We start from the raw sequence: 14,444 nt of genomic DNA, 5'->3' as shown, positions 1-14,444 counted from the left end.
CGAGAGCAATATCTAAGGTGGTGAAAGTCCAGGTCAAGCCAAGTTGGGGGCTAGCATTATTTGGAGTAGCGGACGAGCCGGGAGTGCAGGAGGCGAAAGAGGCCGGCATTCTGGCCTTTGCGTCCCTGGTAGCCCGGCGAAGGATCTTGTTAGCGTGGAAAGATGCGAAGCCCCCAGTGTGGAAGCCTGGATAAATGATATGGCTGGGTTTATCAAGTTGGAGAGGATAAAGTTTGCCTTGAGAGGGTCTTCGCAGGGGTTCTCCAGACAGTGGCAACCGTTCCTAGACTATCCCGCGGAGCGTTAGATGAAGTTCGGTTGACAGCAGTGGGGGGGGGTGGGGGGGGGGGGGGGGCGGGGAGTGGGGGACATCTCTTTCGGGGTGGGGGGGGGGCGAAGAAGGAGGGACGGGGAAAGGGGCGTTTTCTGGGGGGCACTTGAGCAAGAAAACACATAAATGATCCAGAAAGTTGATATGTACAGGAGGAATCCAATGTACAAAGTTCTGTATTATATTGATTTGCCATGTTTATGCCTTGCTAGGGGATGGGGGCATGTCATATTGCATTTAGTCATTAACAGCCTAACCGTGCATGCATATCAATCATAATAGGATTGAAATCAACTGTTTGAGGGACAGAATCACAAAAACAGCTACTAAGCTTCTAGATTTAGGTAAAGCTGACTTCAAATCAATGGTGCAGAGAAACTGCCCTCAGTAAATTGGGAGGCGGGGGGGTGGGAGGCGCCACTAGTGGGAACGGAAAATCCCAATGGTCGGAGAATTCCGGCCCATAGAACATAAGTGGTGGATGTTCAAAAAATAATTTACTGTGAATCAAAACGAGTAAGACTAAAAGAAGCAGCATACAAAAATGTAAATAGTAGCAGAGAGTCTAGCAAATGGGAGCAATACAAGAGCAGCAAACGTAGACAAAACAGAGACTAAAAGTGACAATAAAGAAGCTTGCAAAGGATATTAAAATAAACATAAAACTTTTTATAATAAATTCAAAAAGATAGGGCAGTTGGGAGCAACTTGGGCCCCCTGGATACTGACAGTGGTGATACTGGGCAGGCTTCTCCTGTCCCCGGGCTGCGTGTTTCTTGGCAGTGTGTCGCTCGCTGGCGGGGGTGGGGATCTTTCTTCCTCCCCTTGTCAATGGGATTTCCCAATGAAGCTGCCCCATGTCACCGGGAAACCCGTGGGCGGGGGTGCGCTGCCAGCGGGAAAAGAATCTCAACGGCCGGGGAATTCTAGCCATTGTTGATGAAAATAAGGAAATGGCAGGCATGTTAAATAATTATTTTCCATCAGTAATTACAATAGAGTAAGAAATCAGCATTCTGGAAACCTGTAGGAAACTAATACTGAGTGATTGCCAAGGACTCACCAAAATGAATAGTAGCAAAATAACTGTAATGGAGAAGGGGGTCACGTGATGCGAGTGCTGGAGCAGCTGCATTTTCACGAGCTCTGTCTCTGCTTATCCTGTAACCCTTTATTTTATCCGGGTGATTATGCCATCAATTAAGACGGAGAACACAGAGTGAATTAACTATGGCTTTAATTGACTTACAACAGAGCTGGCAGCATGCCCCAGAATGAGGCAGTGTGAGAGGTCGCAGCTTATATAAGCAGACTCTAGGGGAAGGAGCCATGGGCAGAGCCAAAACCGTACAACATGTAATATAGTTGCAATACTGTACAACACGTACTACTGTGGCAGCACAATTCAACACAGTGGTTTCACCACATTCACCCCCTGTTTAAAAAAAAAAGCCCGGCGGGGGTGAAGTGAACAAGTTGCGTCAGAGATTGAGTCTGACGGGGGCTTTGATTGTCCGCCATGACCGCCTCAGCTCCGGCTGTGGTGTGGGTATCGTAGTCGGCTGAAGCGTTGAGGCCTGCGTGTCCGGGAGCAAGACAGCTTCTGTGTTCTCAGGCGGGTGGGCAGCAAAGGGGGAAGGGGGTATAGGGTCGGGTCGAGTAGTAGTGGAGAGGGGAGGAATAGAGTCGGGAGCGTCGGTGACAGTCGCTGGGGAACCTGCGGGTGCCAAATCCCGAAGGGAGGCTGTGTCCTCCCGCCCGTCATGGTGAGCCACGCAGGAGTACTAGGGATTCGCATGGAGGAGAAGGACACTCTCTACCAGAGGATCTGACTTATGAGTCCTCACATGTCGTCGGAGGAGGACGAGCCCTGGAACCGTCAGCCAAGTCGGGAGCGAGACCCCTGAGGTAGACGTTCTGGGGAAGGCAAACATCCTCTCATGGGGGGTCACATCAGTAGTGGTACAGAGAAGCGACCGGATGGATTGGAGCGCATTGGGAAGGACCTCCTGCCAGCGGGAGACAGGGAGACCTCTAGACCGTAGGGCAAGAAGGACGGCCTTCCAGACCGTTGAGTTCTCCCTCTCCAACTACCCGTTCCCCCGGGATTGTAGCTGGTAGTCCTGCTTGAGGCGATGCCCTTGCTAAGCAGGAACTGACGCAGCTCATCACTCATGAAGGAGGAACCCCGATCACTATGGATGTAAGTGGGGAAACCGAACAAGGTGAAAACACTGCTCAGGGCCTTGATGACTGTGGCAGAGGCCACGTCTGGGCATGGGATGGCGAAAGGGAAACGGGAGTAGTCGTCAAGGATGTTGAGGAAGTACACGTTATGGTCAGTGGAGGGGAGGGGCCCTTTGAAATCAATGCTGAGGCGTTCAAAGGGGCGAGAGGCCTTTACCAGGCGTGCTCTGTCTGGCCGATAGAAGTGTGGTTTGCACTCCACGCCGATCTGGCAGTGGTCATGGTCCTGACCTCCTCGATGGAGTAAGGCAGGTTGCGGGCTTTGATATAATGGAAAAGCCGGGTGACCCCCAGGTGACAGAGATCATTGTGGAGGGCCCGCAGTCGGTCTACTTGTGCGCTGGCACAAGTACTGCGGGAAAGGGCATCTGGGGGCTCATTAAGCTTCCCAGGACGATACTGGGTATCATAGTTGTAGGTGGAGAGTTTGATCCTCCACCTCAATATCTTATCGTTCTTGAGCTTGCCCCGCTGTGTGTTATTGAACATGAAGGCAACCGACTGTTGGTCAGTGAGGAGAGTGAATCGCCTGCCGGCCAGTGCCTCCAATATCGCACAGCTTCCACAATGGCTTGGGCCTCCCTTTTGACTGAGGAGTGCCGAATTTCGGAAGCCTGGAGGGTACGGGAGAAGAAAGTCACAGGCCTTCCTGCCTGGTTGAGAGTAGCTGCCAGGGCAAAGTCAGACGCATCGCAATCTACCTGGAACGTGATGGATTCATCCACAGCGTGCATCGTGGCCTTGGCAATATCCGCCTTGATGCGGTCGTAGGCCAGGCGAGCTCAGCCGTCAGGGGAAAAACGGATTTGATGAGTGGGTGGGCCTTGTCCGCATAATTGGGGACCCACTGGGCATAGTACGAAAAGAACCCCTAGCATCTCTTCAGGGCCTTGGGGCAATGGGGGAGGGAGGGAGTTGCAGGAGGGGGCCCATGCGGTCGAGGTCGGGCCCTAGGACTCCGTTTTCCACGATGTAGCCAAGGATGGCTAGTCTGGTTGTGCGGAAAACGCATTTCTCCTTATTATATGTCAGATTAAGGAGCTGGGCAGCGTGGAGGAATTTCTTGAGGTTAGCGTCGTGGTCCTGCTGATCATGGCCGCAGATGGTGACATTATCTAGATACGGGAACGTGGCCCGCAGCCCATACTTGTCAACCATTCGGTCCATCGCTCGCTGGAAGACCGAGACCCCATTGGTGATGCCGAAGGGAACCTGGATAAAGGGGTAGAGGCGGCCAGCTGCCTCGAAAGCAGTGTCCTGGCGGTCCTCCGGGCGGAGAGGGAGCTGGTGGTACACGGACTTCAGGTCCACAGTGGAGAAGACCCGGTACTGCGCAATCTGATTGACCATGTTAGATATGCGTGTACTGGTTGATGGTCTGACTGTAGTCGATGACCATCCAATGCTTCTCCCCAGTCTTGACAACCACACTTGAGCTCTCCAGGGGCTGGCCTCTATGATCCCTTCCCGCAGGAGCCGCTGAACCTCCGACCTGATGAAGGTCATGTCCCGAGCACTGTATCGTCTGCTCTTGGTGGCGACGGGCTTACAGTCTGGGGTGAGGTTGGCGAAGAGCAAGGGAGGGGAGACCTTAAGGGTTGAGAGGCTACAGACGGTGAGTGGGGGCAGGGGTCCATCGAACTTCAGGGAGATACTCTGGAGGTTGCACTGGAAGTCGAGACCCAGAAGAACCTCCGCGCAGAGGTGTGGGAGGACGTAGAGCCTAAAATTTTTGAAATCTACGCCCCATACTGTGAGAGTCATGACACAGTACCCACGGATTTGGATGGTATGTGACCCAGAGGCCAGGCAGATTCTCTGGGCTGTGGGTAAAATGGGAAGGGAGTAGCGCCGTACCGTGTCCGGGTGTATGAAGCTGTCTGTGCTCCCGGAGTCAAAAAGGCAGGCCGTCCCGTGGCCGTTGATCTGGACCGCCATCATAGACTTTGTGAGGTGACGAGGCTGAGACTGGTTCAGGGTGATGGAGGCTGCCACGGGTCGACGGGCTGGCTTCGGACGACGGGCGGGCTTTGGACAGCGGGCGGGCCGGTCGAGAGGAGCAGTGGCGAACTGACAGACGGGCGAGCCGGAGTTCCGGGAGGCGGCGGTGGACTTCGAAAATGGCGTCGGAGATGCGGCGGTGGACTTCAAAAATGGCGTCAGAGATGCGGCGGTGGAATTCACAAATGGCGTCGAAGATGCTGTATGGTCGGAGGCATAGGCACCCATGTTACGGAAGGCCACCTCCAGCGATTCAGCAAGCTGCACCGTTTCCCGGAGGTCGAGTGTCTCCCTCGCTAGCAGGTGCTGGCGAACGCAGTGTGAGTCAATGCCGGCAACATAGGCGTCCCGGTTCAGGAGTTTGGTGTGCCTCGCAGTTGCAGGCCCCGCCGAGCACCCGCAAAACGCGCAGAAATTCTGCCAGCGACTCTCCAGGGCGCTGACGCCGCGTGGCAAGGAGGTGCCTGGCGAACAGTCCGCTAACCCGTTTCACATACCGTCCTTTCAAGTGATTAATGGCTTCATCAAATGAGGCCACGTCCCAGAAGATGAGAAAAATCTGAGGGCTCACCCAGGAGATGAGGACTCTCAGCTTGTGTTCCTCGGAGACGGCGACGGCGGCAGAATTGATGAAGGACTCTAGATAGCATAGCCAGTGTGCGAAGATGACATTGGCATCGGCTGATTGGGGGTCGACCTGCAGGAGATCCGGTTTGAGGCCTGGATCCATGTTCAACAACTCTTTAATTTAATATAACTCAATTAAATTGATATGCCATCAATTAAGACGGAGAACGCAGAGTGAATTAACTATGGCTTTAATTGACTTACAACAGAGCTGGCAGCGTGACCCAGAATGAGGCAGCGTGAGAGGTCACAGCTTATATACCTGGGCCCTAGGGGGAGGAGCCATGGGCAGAGCCAAAACCATACAACATGTAATTTGGTCGCAATACTGTACAACACGTACTACTGTGGCAGCACAATTCAACACAGTGGTTTCACCACACCGGGTGCACATTTCTTTCTTTTCTTTTCTTGGCATATATGTCCCTGGAGGATCCAGATTGGTGTTTTGCGAAGAGGAGCCGAGATAAATCCTAGAGAATCCTTGTTTGACCGTGGCCGGGGAGGGGCCCAGCGTGCTGTGGCGTTGTTGCTGGTGGGTGGGTGGGTTTTTGCCTTAGTGGGTGCTGTGTGCATCCAGATGATGACCGCCACTGAGATTGGACGAAGATCTCAGCTCCATAGTGCAGGTCTCTAGAGCTCACTTTGAAGATTTGTGTGGTATCCTTCAGAGAATGGTTGAAGTGCATGAGAGAGTTCTTGCATTCAAAAGAGCACTTTCCTTGGTAAGGGCCCTACCTTCGAGAAGCCGAGATCCTGCTGCATGGTGTGTCGTTTATCCTGATGGGTTCTGAGTTCGAAAATTGGCTGCCATGCGTTAGTAGCCTTGGTTTGGAGGCTGGGTGTATCAGGTTTGATGGAGCACAGCATATCCGGTCTTTGAGGCCTGGGATCGGTTGGGCCCCCCAACCACTGGCCCTATTGTATCCTATCCTCGATGCTTGTTGTGAGGGCTTGGAGGTGGCTGAGTGGGTCAAGTCCCCACCCCCACCCCACCCCCCAGCTGAGGCCTAGGCTGTGGGAGTTGCTTGGGTGTCGGAGCAGTGACATGGTGAAAGTGAAAATGCTTCGTTCATTGGAATCCTTGAGAGATCCTGAGGAGTGTTCGATGACCCTGTCTTGACATCAACCTTCTTGAGCAACATAGATGGTGTCATTATCCTGCAATTCTTCTATAATTCTGGATGTTACTCCCTTGTGATTATGTTATTGATTATTTATTGTTGTCTTTTCTCCCGCAAGGGCGAGTGAGATGTGAGCACGAGGGAGTGTTGTCGGTGATCCTGTTTTAGAAAAAATCACATTGAGTTATGTGAAATGTGGTCTGTGTACAATTTTACTCCTTTTTGAAGTCTTACAACACCAGGTTAAAGTCCAACAGGTTTATTTCAAATCACTAGCTTTCGGCCCTGCTCCCAAAGCTAGTGATTAGTGATTTGAACAAACCTGTTGGACTTTAACCTGGTGTTGTAAGACTTCTTACTGTGCTCACCCCAGTCCAACGCCAGCATCTCCATATCATTACTGCTTTTTGTTATTATATGTTATAATCCTTGTGGGTCTGGGAGGGGAATGCCTTATTGACACCCGTGTGGTATATATGTAACATCGTTTTAGAATTGGGGTTTCAGCAAATTTTCTTTGTTTGTTTATGGGTTGGGATAATGAATCCGTGTTTGTGACACACAAAGTGCGTCGAGTATAAAAATTGGCAAGTCAGACTATAATTGTAAGGCCGCACTTGGAATACTGCGCACAATTCTGGTCGCCATACTATCAGAAGGATGTGGAGGCTTGAGAGAGTGCAAAAGAGGTTTACCAGGATGTTGCCTGGTTTGGAGGGTGTTAGTTATATGGAGAGGCTGAATAGACTCGGACTATTTTCATTAGAAAGACAGAGGTTGAGGGGTGACCTGATAGAGGTCTACAAGATTATGAGGGCATGGATAGAGTGGATGGGCAGGCACTCTTTCCCAGGGTGGAGGGATCAGTCACCAGGGGTCATAGGTTTAATGTCCATGGGGCAAAGTTTAGAGATGTGCAAGGCAGGTGTTTTACACAGGGGGTGGTGAGTGCCTGGAACGAGTTGCCAGGGGAGGTTTGGAAGCAGATACATTAATGGCGTTCAAAAGGCATCTTGACAAACACATGAATAGGATGGATATGGAGGGATACGGCACTGGGAAGTGCTGAGGGTTTTGGCAAAGGTTGGTATCATGCCCGGTACAGGCTTGGAGAGCCGTAGGGCCTATTCCTCTGCTGTAATGTTCTTTGTTCTTTGATGACAGTGACAGTGTGTCATTGGTGCCTCTGTCATTGCTAGAGTTTAGGGAGATGTATATTGGTGCACGGCCGAACATGGAGCGAAAACTTTATCCTGAACTCGCAATAATTATGAGCAATCATCCCATGGGAAGGTGTGCACCATTTTACCATGTATTCATGGCTTCATCCTGTTTCTCCCTTCTTATCCTGTGGGGCTTATAGCGGTGTCAAGTTATGTCAAATGATTGTATTGACCCAGTACGTTTTCCGCTCCGAGGTCCCCACTTGCTCCAAGAAGACCACCATAATACCAGTACCAAAGAACAAGGTAGCGTCCCTCAACAACTACCAACCGGTGGCCCTGACGCCTGTTATCATGAAGTGCTTCGAGCGGCTAGTCATGAGACGGATCAACACCAGCCTCCCAGACGATTTGATCCATTGCAGTTCGCCTACCGTGGCAACCGATCCACAGCAGATGCTATCTCTCTGGCCCTAAAATCAACACTCGAACATCTCGACAACAAAGACACCTACGTCTGACTGCTGTTCATAGTCTACAGCTCCGCCTTCAACACCATTATCCCGACAAGACTAATAACCAAACTCTGCAACCTTGGACTTGACCTCTCCCTGTGCAGCTGGATCCTTGACTTCCTCACCAAGAGACTGTAATCTGTCAGGATAGGTAACAGCACCTCTTCCACAAGTCATCAAACCGGGGCCCCGCAAAGATGTGTGCTCAGTCCTCTACTGTACTCCCTATACATGCACAACTGTGTGACAAGATTTAACCCCAATTCGATCTATGTTTGCAGATGATACGACTATGGTGGGTCGTATTTCAAACAATGACAAATCAGACTATAGAAGGGAGATAGATAACTTGGTTGCATGGTGTACTGAAAACAACGTTTCTCTAAATGTTGGAAATACCAAGGAACTCATCATCGACTTCAGGGAGCGTAGCATGACACACTCCCGTCTGCATCAATGGCTCCGAAGTAGAGATGGTCGATATCTTTAAATTCCTGGGGGTCACCGTCACCAACAATCTGTCCTGGTCCAGAAAGCCCAGTCAAGAAAACCCATCAAGGTCTCTACTTCCTATGGAAACTAAAGAAATTCAGCATGTCTGCATCGACTCTCATAAACTTCTGCAGATGTGCCATAGAGAGCATCCTATCCGGCTGCATCACAGCTTGGTATGGCAACTGCTCGGCCCAAGATCGCAAGAAATTGCAGTGTGTGGTGAACTCAGCCCAATGCATCACACAAGCTAGCCATCCTCCCATTGATTCTGTCTACACCTCCTGCTGCCTCAGGAAGGCAGACAGCATTGTCAGAGACCCCTCACCCAGGTTTTGCCCTCTTCCAGGCCCTTCCATCAGGCAGAAGATACAGAAGTCTGAAGAGGTGCACATCCAGACATAGGAACAGCTTATTTCCCACAGCTACTAGACTCAACGACTCTGCCTCGGACTGATCTGTTCCCTGTAAGAACACTAGATGCCCTATGCTGCTCTTGCTCATGTATTGATTGTTTGGCCCTTCTCCGCACTGTAACCAATCAATATTTGTTCATGTACCATTTGTCAATGTACTGTCGATTATTCTTGTCTACTATGTACATAGTGTACATTCCCTTGGCCACAGAAAAATAATTTTCACTGTACTTCAGTACGTGATAATAAATATCAATCAATTAATCCGGTTACCCTCTGTATTCATGTATGTTGAGCTTTCTCTTGCAGTGCTATACCCTTCCTGTGGTCTTGTGTGGTTTGTTAAAATGTAAAACCTCAATAAATACAACTTTGAAAAAAGTAATGAAGACGATAATGGCATTGAAGAACTACAAATCCCCAAGATTAAATGGTGTCCATCCCAGGGCTTTAAAAGGAATTGGGTGAAAAAATTGCAGATGCCCCAACTATAAACTATTCTAGAATTACTCCTTTAGATTGAATAATTGCACATCATGCCATTAATTAAGAAAAGTGACAAGAGGGAAAGAAATAAAAGTTAGTCTAACATCTTTTGTGAAGAAATTACTATCATAATGAAAAACTGAAAGAATGAACACCTTCAGCATTTCAGCTGATTAGAAGCAACATGGATTGGTAAAGAGGACATGTCTGCTGAACCTGACTGAATATTTTGAAAAGATAACTAAAGTAGTGAACATGGGATTACTTATGAAATGTTACTTAGGACTTCCCGAAGGCATCTGTTAAATTCCCGATAACAGACTGTTAGCTAATGCTGAAGCTCATGGAATTGAAGGCAATATTTTGATTCAATTAGAAAATTGGCTAGCAGCAGCAGACAGACACCAAGGTTAATGGCAGGCACTTTAATTATAGGGATATGACTAGTGCTGGCCTGCAAGGATGTGTTGGGGCCTCAACTGTTCACATATCCAAGCTTTCTGATGACATGATAGGTGGCATTGTAAGCAGAGTGATAGAAGTGCAAAATTATAGACACATTGCTAGAATAAGTAAATGGACAACACTGTGGCAAATGGATTTCAATGTAAGCAAATTGAGACCTAAAAGGATATATTAAAACTCTACAAACAATGGTGGTCTAAAGAGATTTTATGATCCATGTGCACAGATCAACATAGTGCCACAGACAGGTACAGAAAATAATCAAAAAGGCTAATGGCACTAACTAGAGGACTCGAGTACAAGGGGATAGAAGTCATGCTCCAGCAGCACAAAGCCTTGATTAGAATATACCTGGTGTAGTGAAAGCAGCTCTGGGCACCATCCCTGGAGGGAGGGCAGTAAGGTTTACCAGAATCAGTCATTGTCTAATTGAATGGAGACCAGGCATGCAGGGTCTAAATGGTCTATTCCTGTTCTTATCATTTCGTGATTGTAAGCAGAGAACTGATATCGGTATGATGCACAGCGGAAATAGAATTTTTTTCAACTGAAGGTAGAATGCAAGTTGTATTACCAGGACAGATATGTTGTGGAGTATGACGAAATAGGCAGCAGACTCCAAACCACATAGCTTTAGTACTTTATTCAGAAATCGGGCATCTCATGCCAAAAAATGTATGCAAGAACTGTTTGTATCTAACCATTGATACAAAATGAAACCAGAGATGATCTGCATGTGCAATATAACTCACAGAAACAAATGCCACGTTTATTACAATCAGTATAAAGATCATACAGCTCTCCCTCCAACTGGAGAAAAGCATCTTTCAGGCACTATTGCTTGGGAAGTCCATCTTCTCCAAGTAGGTGAAGGTTGCTGTCTTCTATCAACTGTGGCCCCGGTCCTACCTTTGGAAAGAAAACATAGACCTTCAGGACAAATGCTAAATTCAGAAAAGAACAAAGCATGAAATGGAACACAGAAACATTTGGCCAATCAAGCTTTCTACATCCAACAAAGCAATTTTGATCTACACGGTCATGGAATCATTCCAATTTACGTCATCTGGAAGAGGCAAATGAACACAGGCTAGACATGCAAGAACAGAAAGTGTTGAAGTCCCTTCCAATCAGAGGGCAAAATGAAATTAACTCAAGGGTATAATGTTGTCGTTATTCAACCTAACCCATGGCATTCTGCACAAAGGATTTTTTTTGCTAGGACAGGGATGAAGTTGATTTAAAAAAGTTTAATATCCAGGATTAACTGCTTTGAATGCAGAAGGTTAGTGAGGAAGCAATAAAGACACTTAACACAATTATTCCAAGGTGCAGCAGGACCCGTAGGGGAAGGTAACTAATGGTGCACCACTATTCAAAGTTGGGGGGGGGGACGACGACAACAATTTTGATCCATCAGCCTGACCGCAAAGTATTAGATTCCTTAGAAAGCAAAGACCAAATAGGGAAATATGCCTTAAATAGTGAAATAAATTAAACCACCAAACAAGCAAAAGGTATAAGGCAGAAAAGTGAGATTTTGGGAATTATACAAGAGGGATGGTACACAAAACCAAAAAAATCATCTGGAATACAGTGTGCAGTATTGGGTTTCTCACTAAGGGAAGAATAGTCCTGGAAAAAGTGCACTCAACATCAAAGTTATAAGAAAAGTAAAGAGTCTGAGTTATTCGGAAAAATGAAAGCAAGTGGATCTCGTGTCCCCTGGGCCAATCACTTTCCAATTAAGGGACTCATCCTGCCACCATTGTAGGTTGAACCAGCAGTGGGGGAAGCTTATGCCAAGTGGCTAGCCTGGCAGGTTCCCCTGTGTGGGCTGGTAGTGGGCTGGGAGCTGTCCCTCCATAACAGGCTCTCCGAGAGGGAGGGGAGATTTCCTATTGCAGAGGGGGAGGTGGGGGGGGGGGGGGGGGGGGGAATCCTGCCCACAGCCTTTTATTGCCAGAGTGGCTGTTAAATGGCTGTGGAGCAGCTGGTAGTCTGCTCGGTGGGCTCCACCCCCGACAATTTAGCTGTGGGAGGCAGAGGGGTGGGATATCCAAACCCCACATAATTCAGGCCTGGGTTTCAGGCATTTGAAAATTGATCAATATGATAAAAGGAATAGAACAGATAAACACTTTGATAGGGAGGTAAATCAAAGACAGGAGGCCACAATATCTAGATAAGCAATTGCTAAATAAAAGGGGGAGATTAGACAAATCTTTCATGCAAAGAATGGCATCGTCAAACCGAGCAGGGAAGAGGAAGTTGTATTGCATTAAACATTTACCCGAGTGTTGATGATGTATTGAATGCCAGCCTTAACTGGTTCCATCCGGATGCTGGACTTCAGATGCTCTGATACAGATACTGGGTTCACCGGCAAGCCTTTCAGGAATCTAAAAGAAAAAGACTAGGCTCTTATAAAATGCAGAGAGAAATAAACACAATTCCTTAAAATGTTTCTGTTCCCTCTTTCATATTGATACAGACTCTACCCATCATTTGCACATTTTCATCAAAATCTATCTAAATATTTTTTTTAAGGGGTCGAAGGGCAAGATCATAGAATTTACAGGGCAGGAGGCCATTCAGCCCATCGAGTGTGCACCGGCCCTGGGGAAGAGCACCCTACCCAAGCCTACACCTCCATCCTATCCCCGTAACCCCACCAAACCATTTTTGGACACTAAGGGCAAGTTAGCATAGCCAATCCACCTAACCTACACATCTTTGGACTGTGGGAGGAAACCAGAGCACCCGGAGGAAACCCACGCAAACACGGGGAGAATGCGCAGACTCCGCACAGACAGTGACCCAAGCCAGGAATCAAACCTGGGACCCTGGAGCTGTGAAGCAACTGTGCTAACCACTGTGCTGCCCCTTCCAGCTATTCACACCATCGGGATCTTCCAGTCCCGCCAACGGCCCAAGCCCTCCGTGGGTTTCCCAGTGGCATAAGGTGGATTCAACGGGTAATCCCATTGACAGTGGCGGAACCAGAAGATCCCGTCGCCGGCAAAAGGCAGGCTGCCCCCTCGCCTGGAAACACACGGCGATCAGAGAATCTCGCCCAAAGGCTGGGACTGAGGTGTAGAAGCTGAATCAAATTTGATTTTGCCTTTCAACTTTGGAGGACATAGGCATTCCAAGCACTTCCAGAGCCTGAATTCTTTTGCCCGTCAAGCATGCACACTCGGTGGCCCGGATGCAGGGACAAATTGTGCTTCCGGCCATGTTCGACCCAGGGGCATGATTTCACGCTCACTGGCCAGCTAATGGACGGCCAGCAAGAAACGCTCACTCCAAAAGGCTGACCGCTACCCGGGAGGATGGGAGCCAAAAGGAAAGATGGTGTAGGCGAGAGTTTCCAAAGAGCTTCCTGAAGGCTGACAGCCGTCTCAGGGAGCTGCAGCATTGTTCCAGTGACATTTTCACCAGGAGAACACGGGTAACTCTGTCATGCAGAATCAAGCAACTGACATCATAACACCTCAATCCTCAAACATTTTACTTCATCCCGGACATTTTATGCTGCCCTGGACCGGGAATGATGAGAAAACGTAAACCCGTCTGGCCGAATGGCCCCTGCGGCAAGTGTGAAAGAGTATGTAAAATTAGGGTCAACTGCCTTTTAATTGTCAGCGGATGCACATCCGACTCTCGCACACGCGCCAATCAAAATATCGTACGAAGGTGCCATGACTTGGAAATGTGCATTCAATGTTTTCCCGTGCGAGTTCAGGTCGGATCCACGCCTGTTCAAGCTCCGTAAAATTCTGGCCTAGATTTCTTGTTGACCAATGTGCACATCCCCCATCGTCCCCATAAATACTGGGGCAAGGTATTCAGACAAGGGGCTTTTGAAGAATTTATATATATGGAACATCGTACAAAAGGAGTTCTCAAAATAACTTTCTTTCCTTAGGTCTACATGTTAATGAACAACATGAAAGTTAATGACCGAGTATTGGTATGGCTTTTGTCAAAGTTGCTAAAATAATAAACAAAGAGGGCAGCACGGTGGCGCATGGGTTAGCACTGCGGCCCCACGGCGCTGAGGTCCCAGCTTCGATCCCGGCTCTGGGTCACTGTCCATGTGGAGTTTGCACATTCTCCTCGAGTCTGCGTGGGTTTCGCCCCCACAACCCAAAGATGTGCAGGCTAGGTGGATTGGCCATGCTAAATTGCCCCTTAATTGGAAAAAATGAATTGGGTACTCTTAAATTTAAAAAAACTCAAAATAGGTGGATGCTGGAGAAGTCAAAAAGGGAAACACGCCATTCAGCCCATTGAGTCTGCACTGCCCCTCTGAAACACCACTTCGCCCAGGCCCCACTCCCCCACCCAACTGGCACATCTTTGGACATTAGGAGCAATTTAGCAAGGCCAATCCATCACATCTTTGGACTGTGGGAGGAAACCCACGCAGACACAGGGAGAATGTGCACAGACAAGGCCGGAATTGAACCCAGGTCCCTGGCGCTGTGAGAAAGCTGTGCCACCCCGTGTACTTTATGTTAATAGAATATCAATGAACCAATTTTATTTAATTCATTCTCCTTTTAGTTATG

The 14,444-nt window shown here is 48.6% G+C and overlaps 1 protein-coding gene across 3 annotated transcripts in view; it reads right to left on the bottom strand.

Annotated features, from left to right (window-relative positions):
• Nucleotides 1–10,495: 10,495 nt before the first annotated feature.
• Nucleotides 10,496–14,444, bottom strand: part of mvda (mevalonate (diphospho) decarboxylase a) — a 29,268-nt gene continuing 25,319 nt past the window's right edge. For all 3 annotated transcript variants that reach the window (XM_072518020.1, XM_072518022.1, XM_072518021.1), the window contains 2 exons: nt 12,161–12,269; nt 10,496–10,776 (listed from right to left, as the gene is read on the bottom strand). In XM_072518020.1, coding sequence (XP_072374121.1) covers nt 10,702–10,776; nt 12,161–12,269 — 184 coding nt within the window. In that variant the 3' untranslated portion in view covers nt 10,496–10,701. The remainder of the gene's footprint in view (nt 10,777–12,160; nt 12,270–14,444) is intronic.

The sequence above is a fragment of the Scyliorhinus torazame genome, chromosome 10, assembly GCF_047496885.1.
Source record: "Scyliorhinus torazame isolate Kashiwa2021f chromosome 10, sScyTor2.1, whole genome shotgun sequence".
In the NCBI taxonomy this organism is placed as follows: Eukaryota; Metazoa; Chordata; class Chondrichthyes; order Carcharhiniformes; family Scyliorhinidae; genus Scyliorhinus; species Scyliorhinus torazame.
Note: the sequence above shows the minus strand (reverse complement) of the source record. Positions and strands in the feature narration are given on the sequence as shown.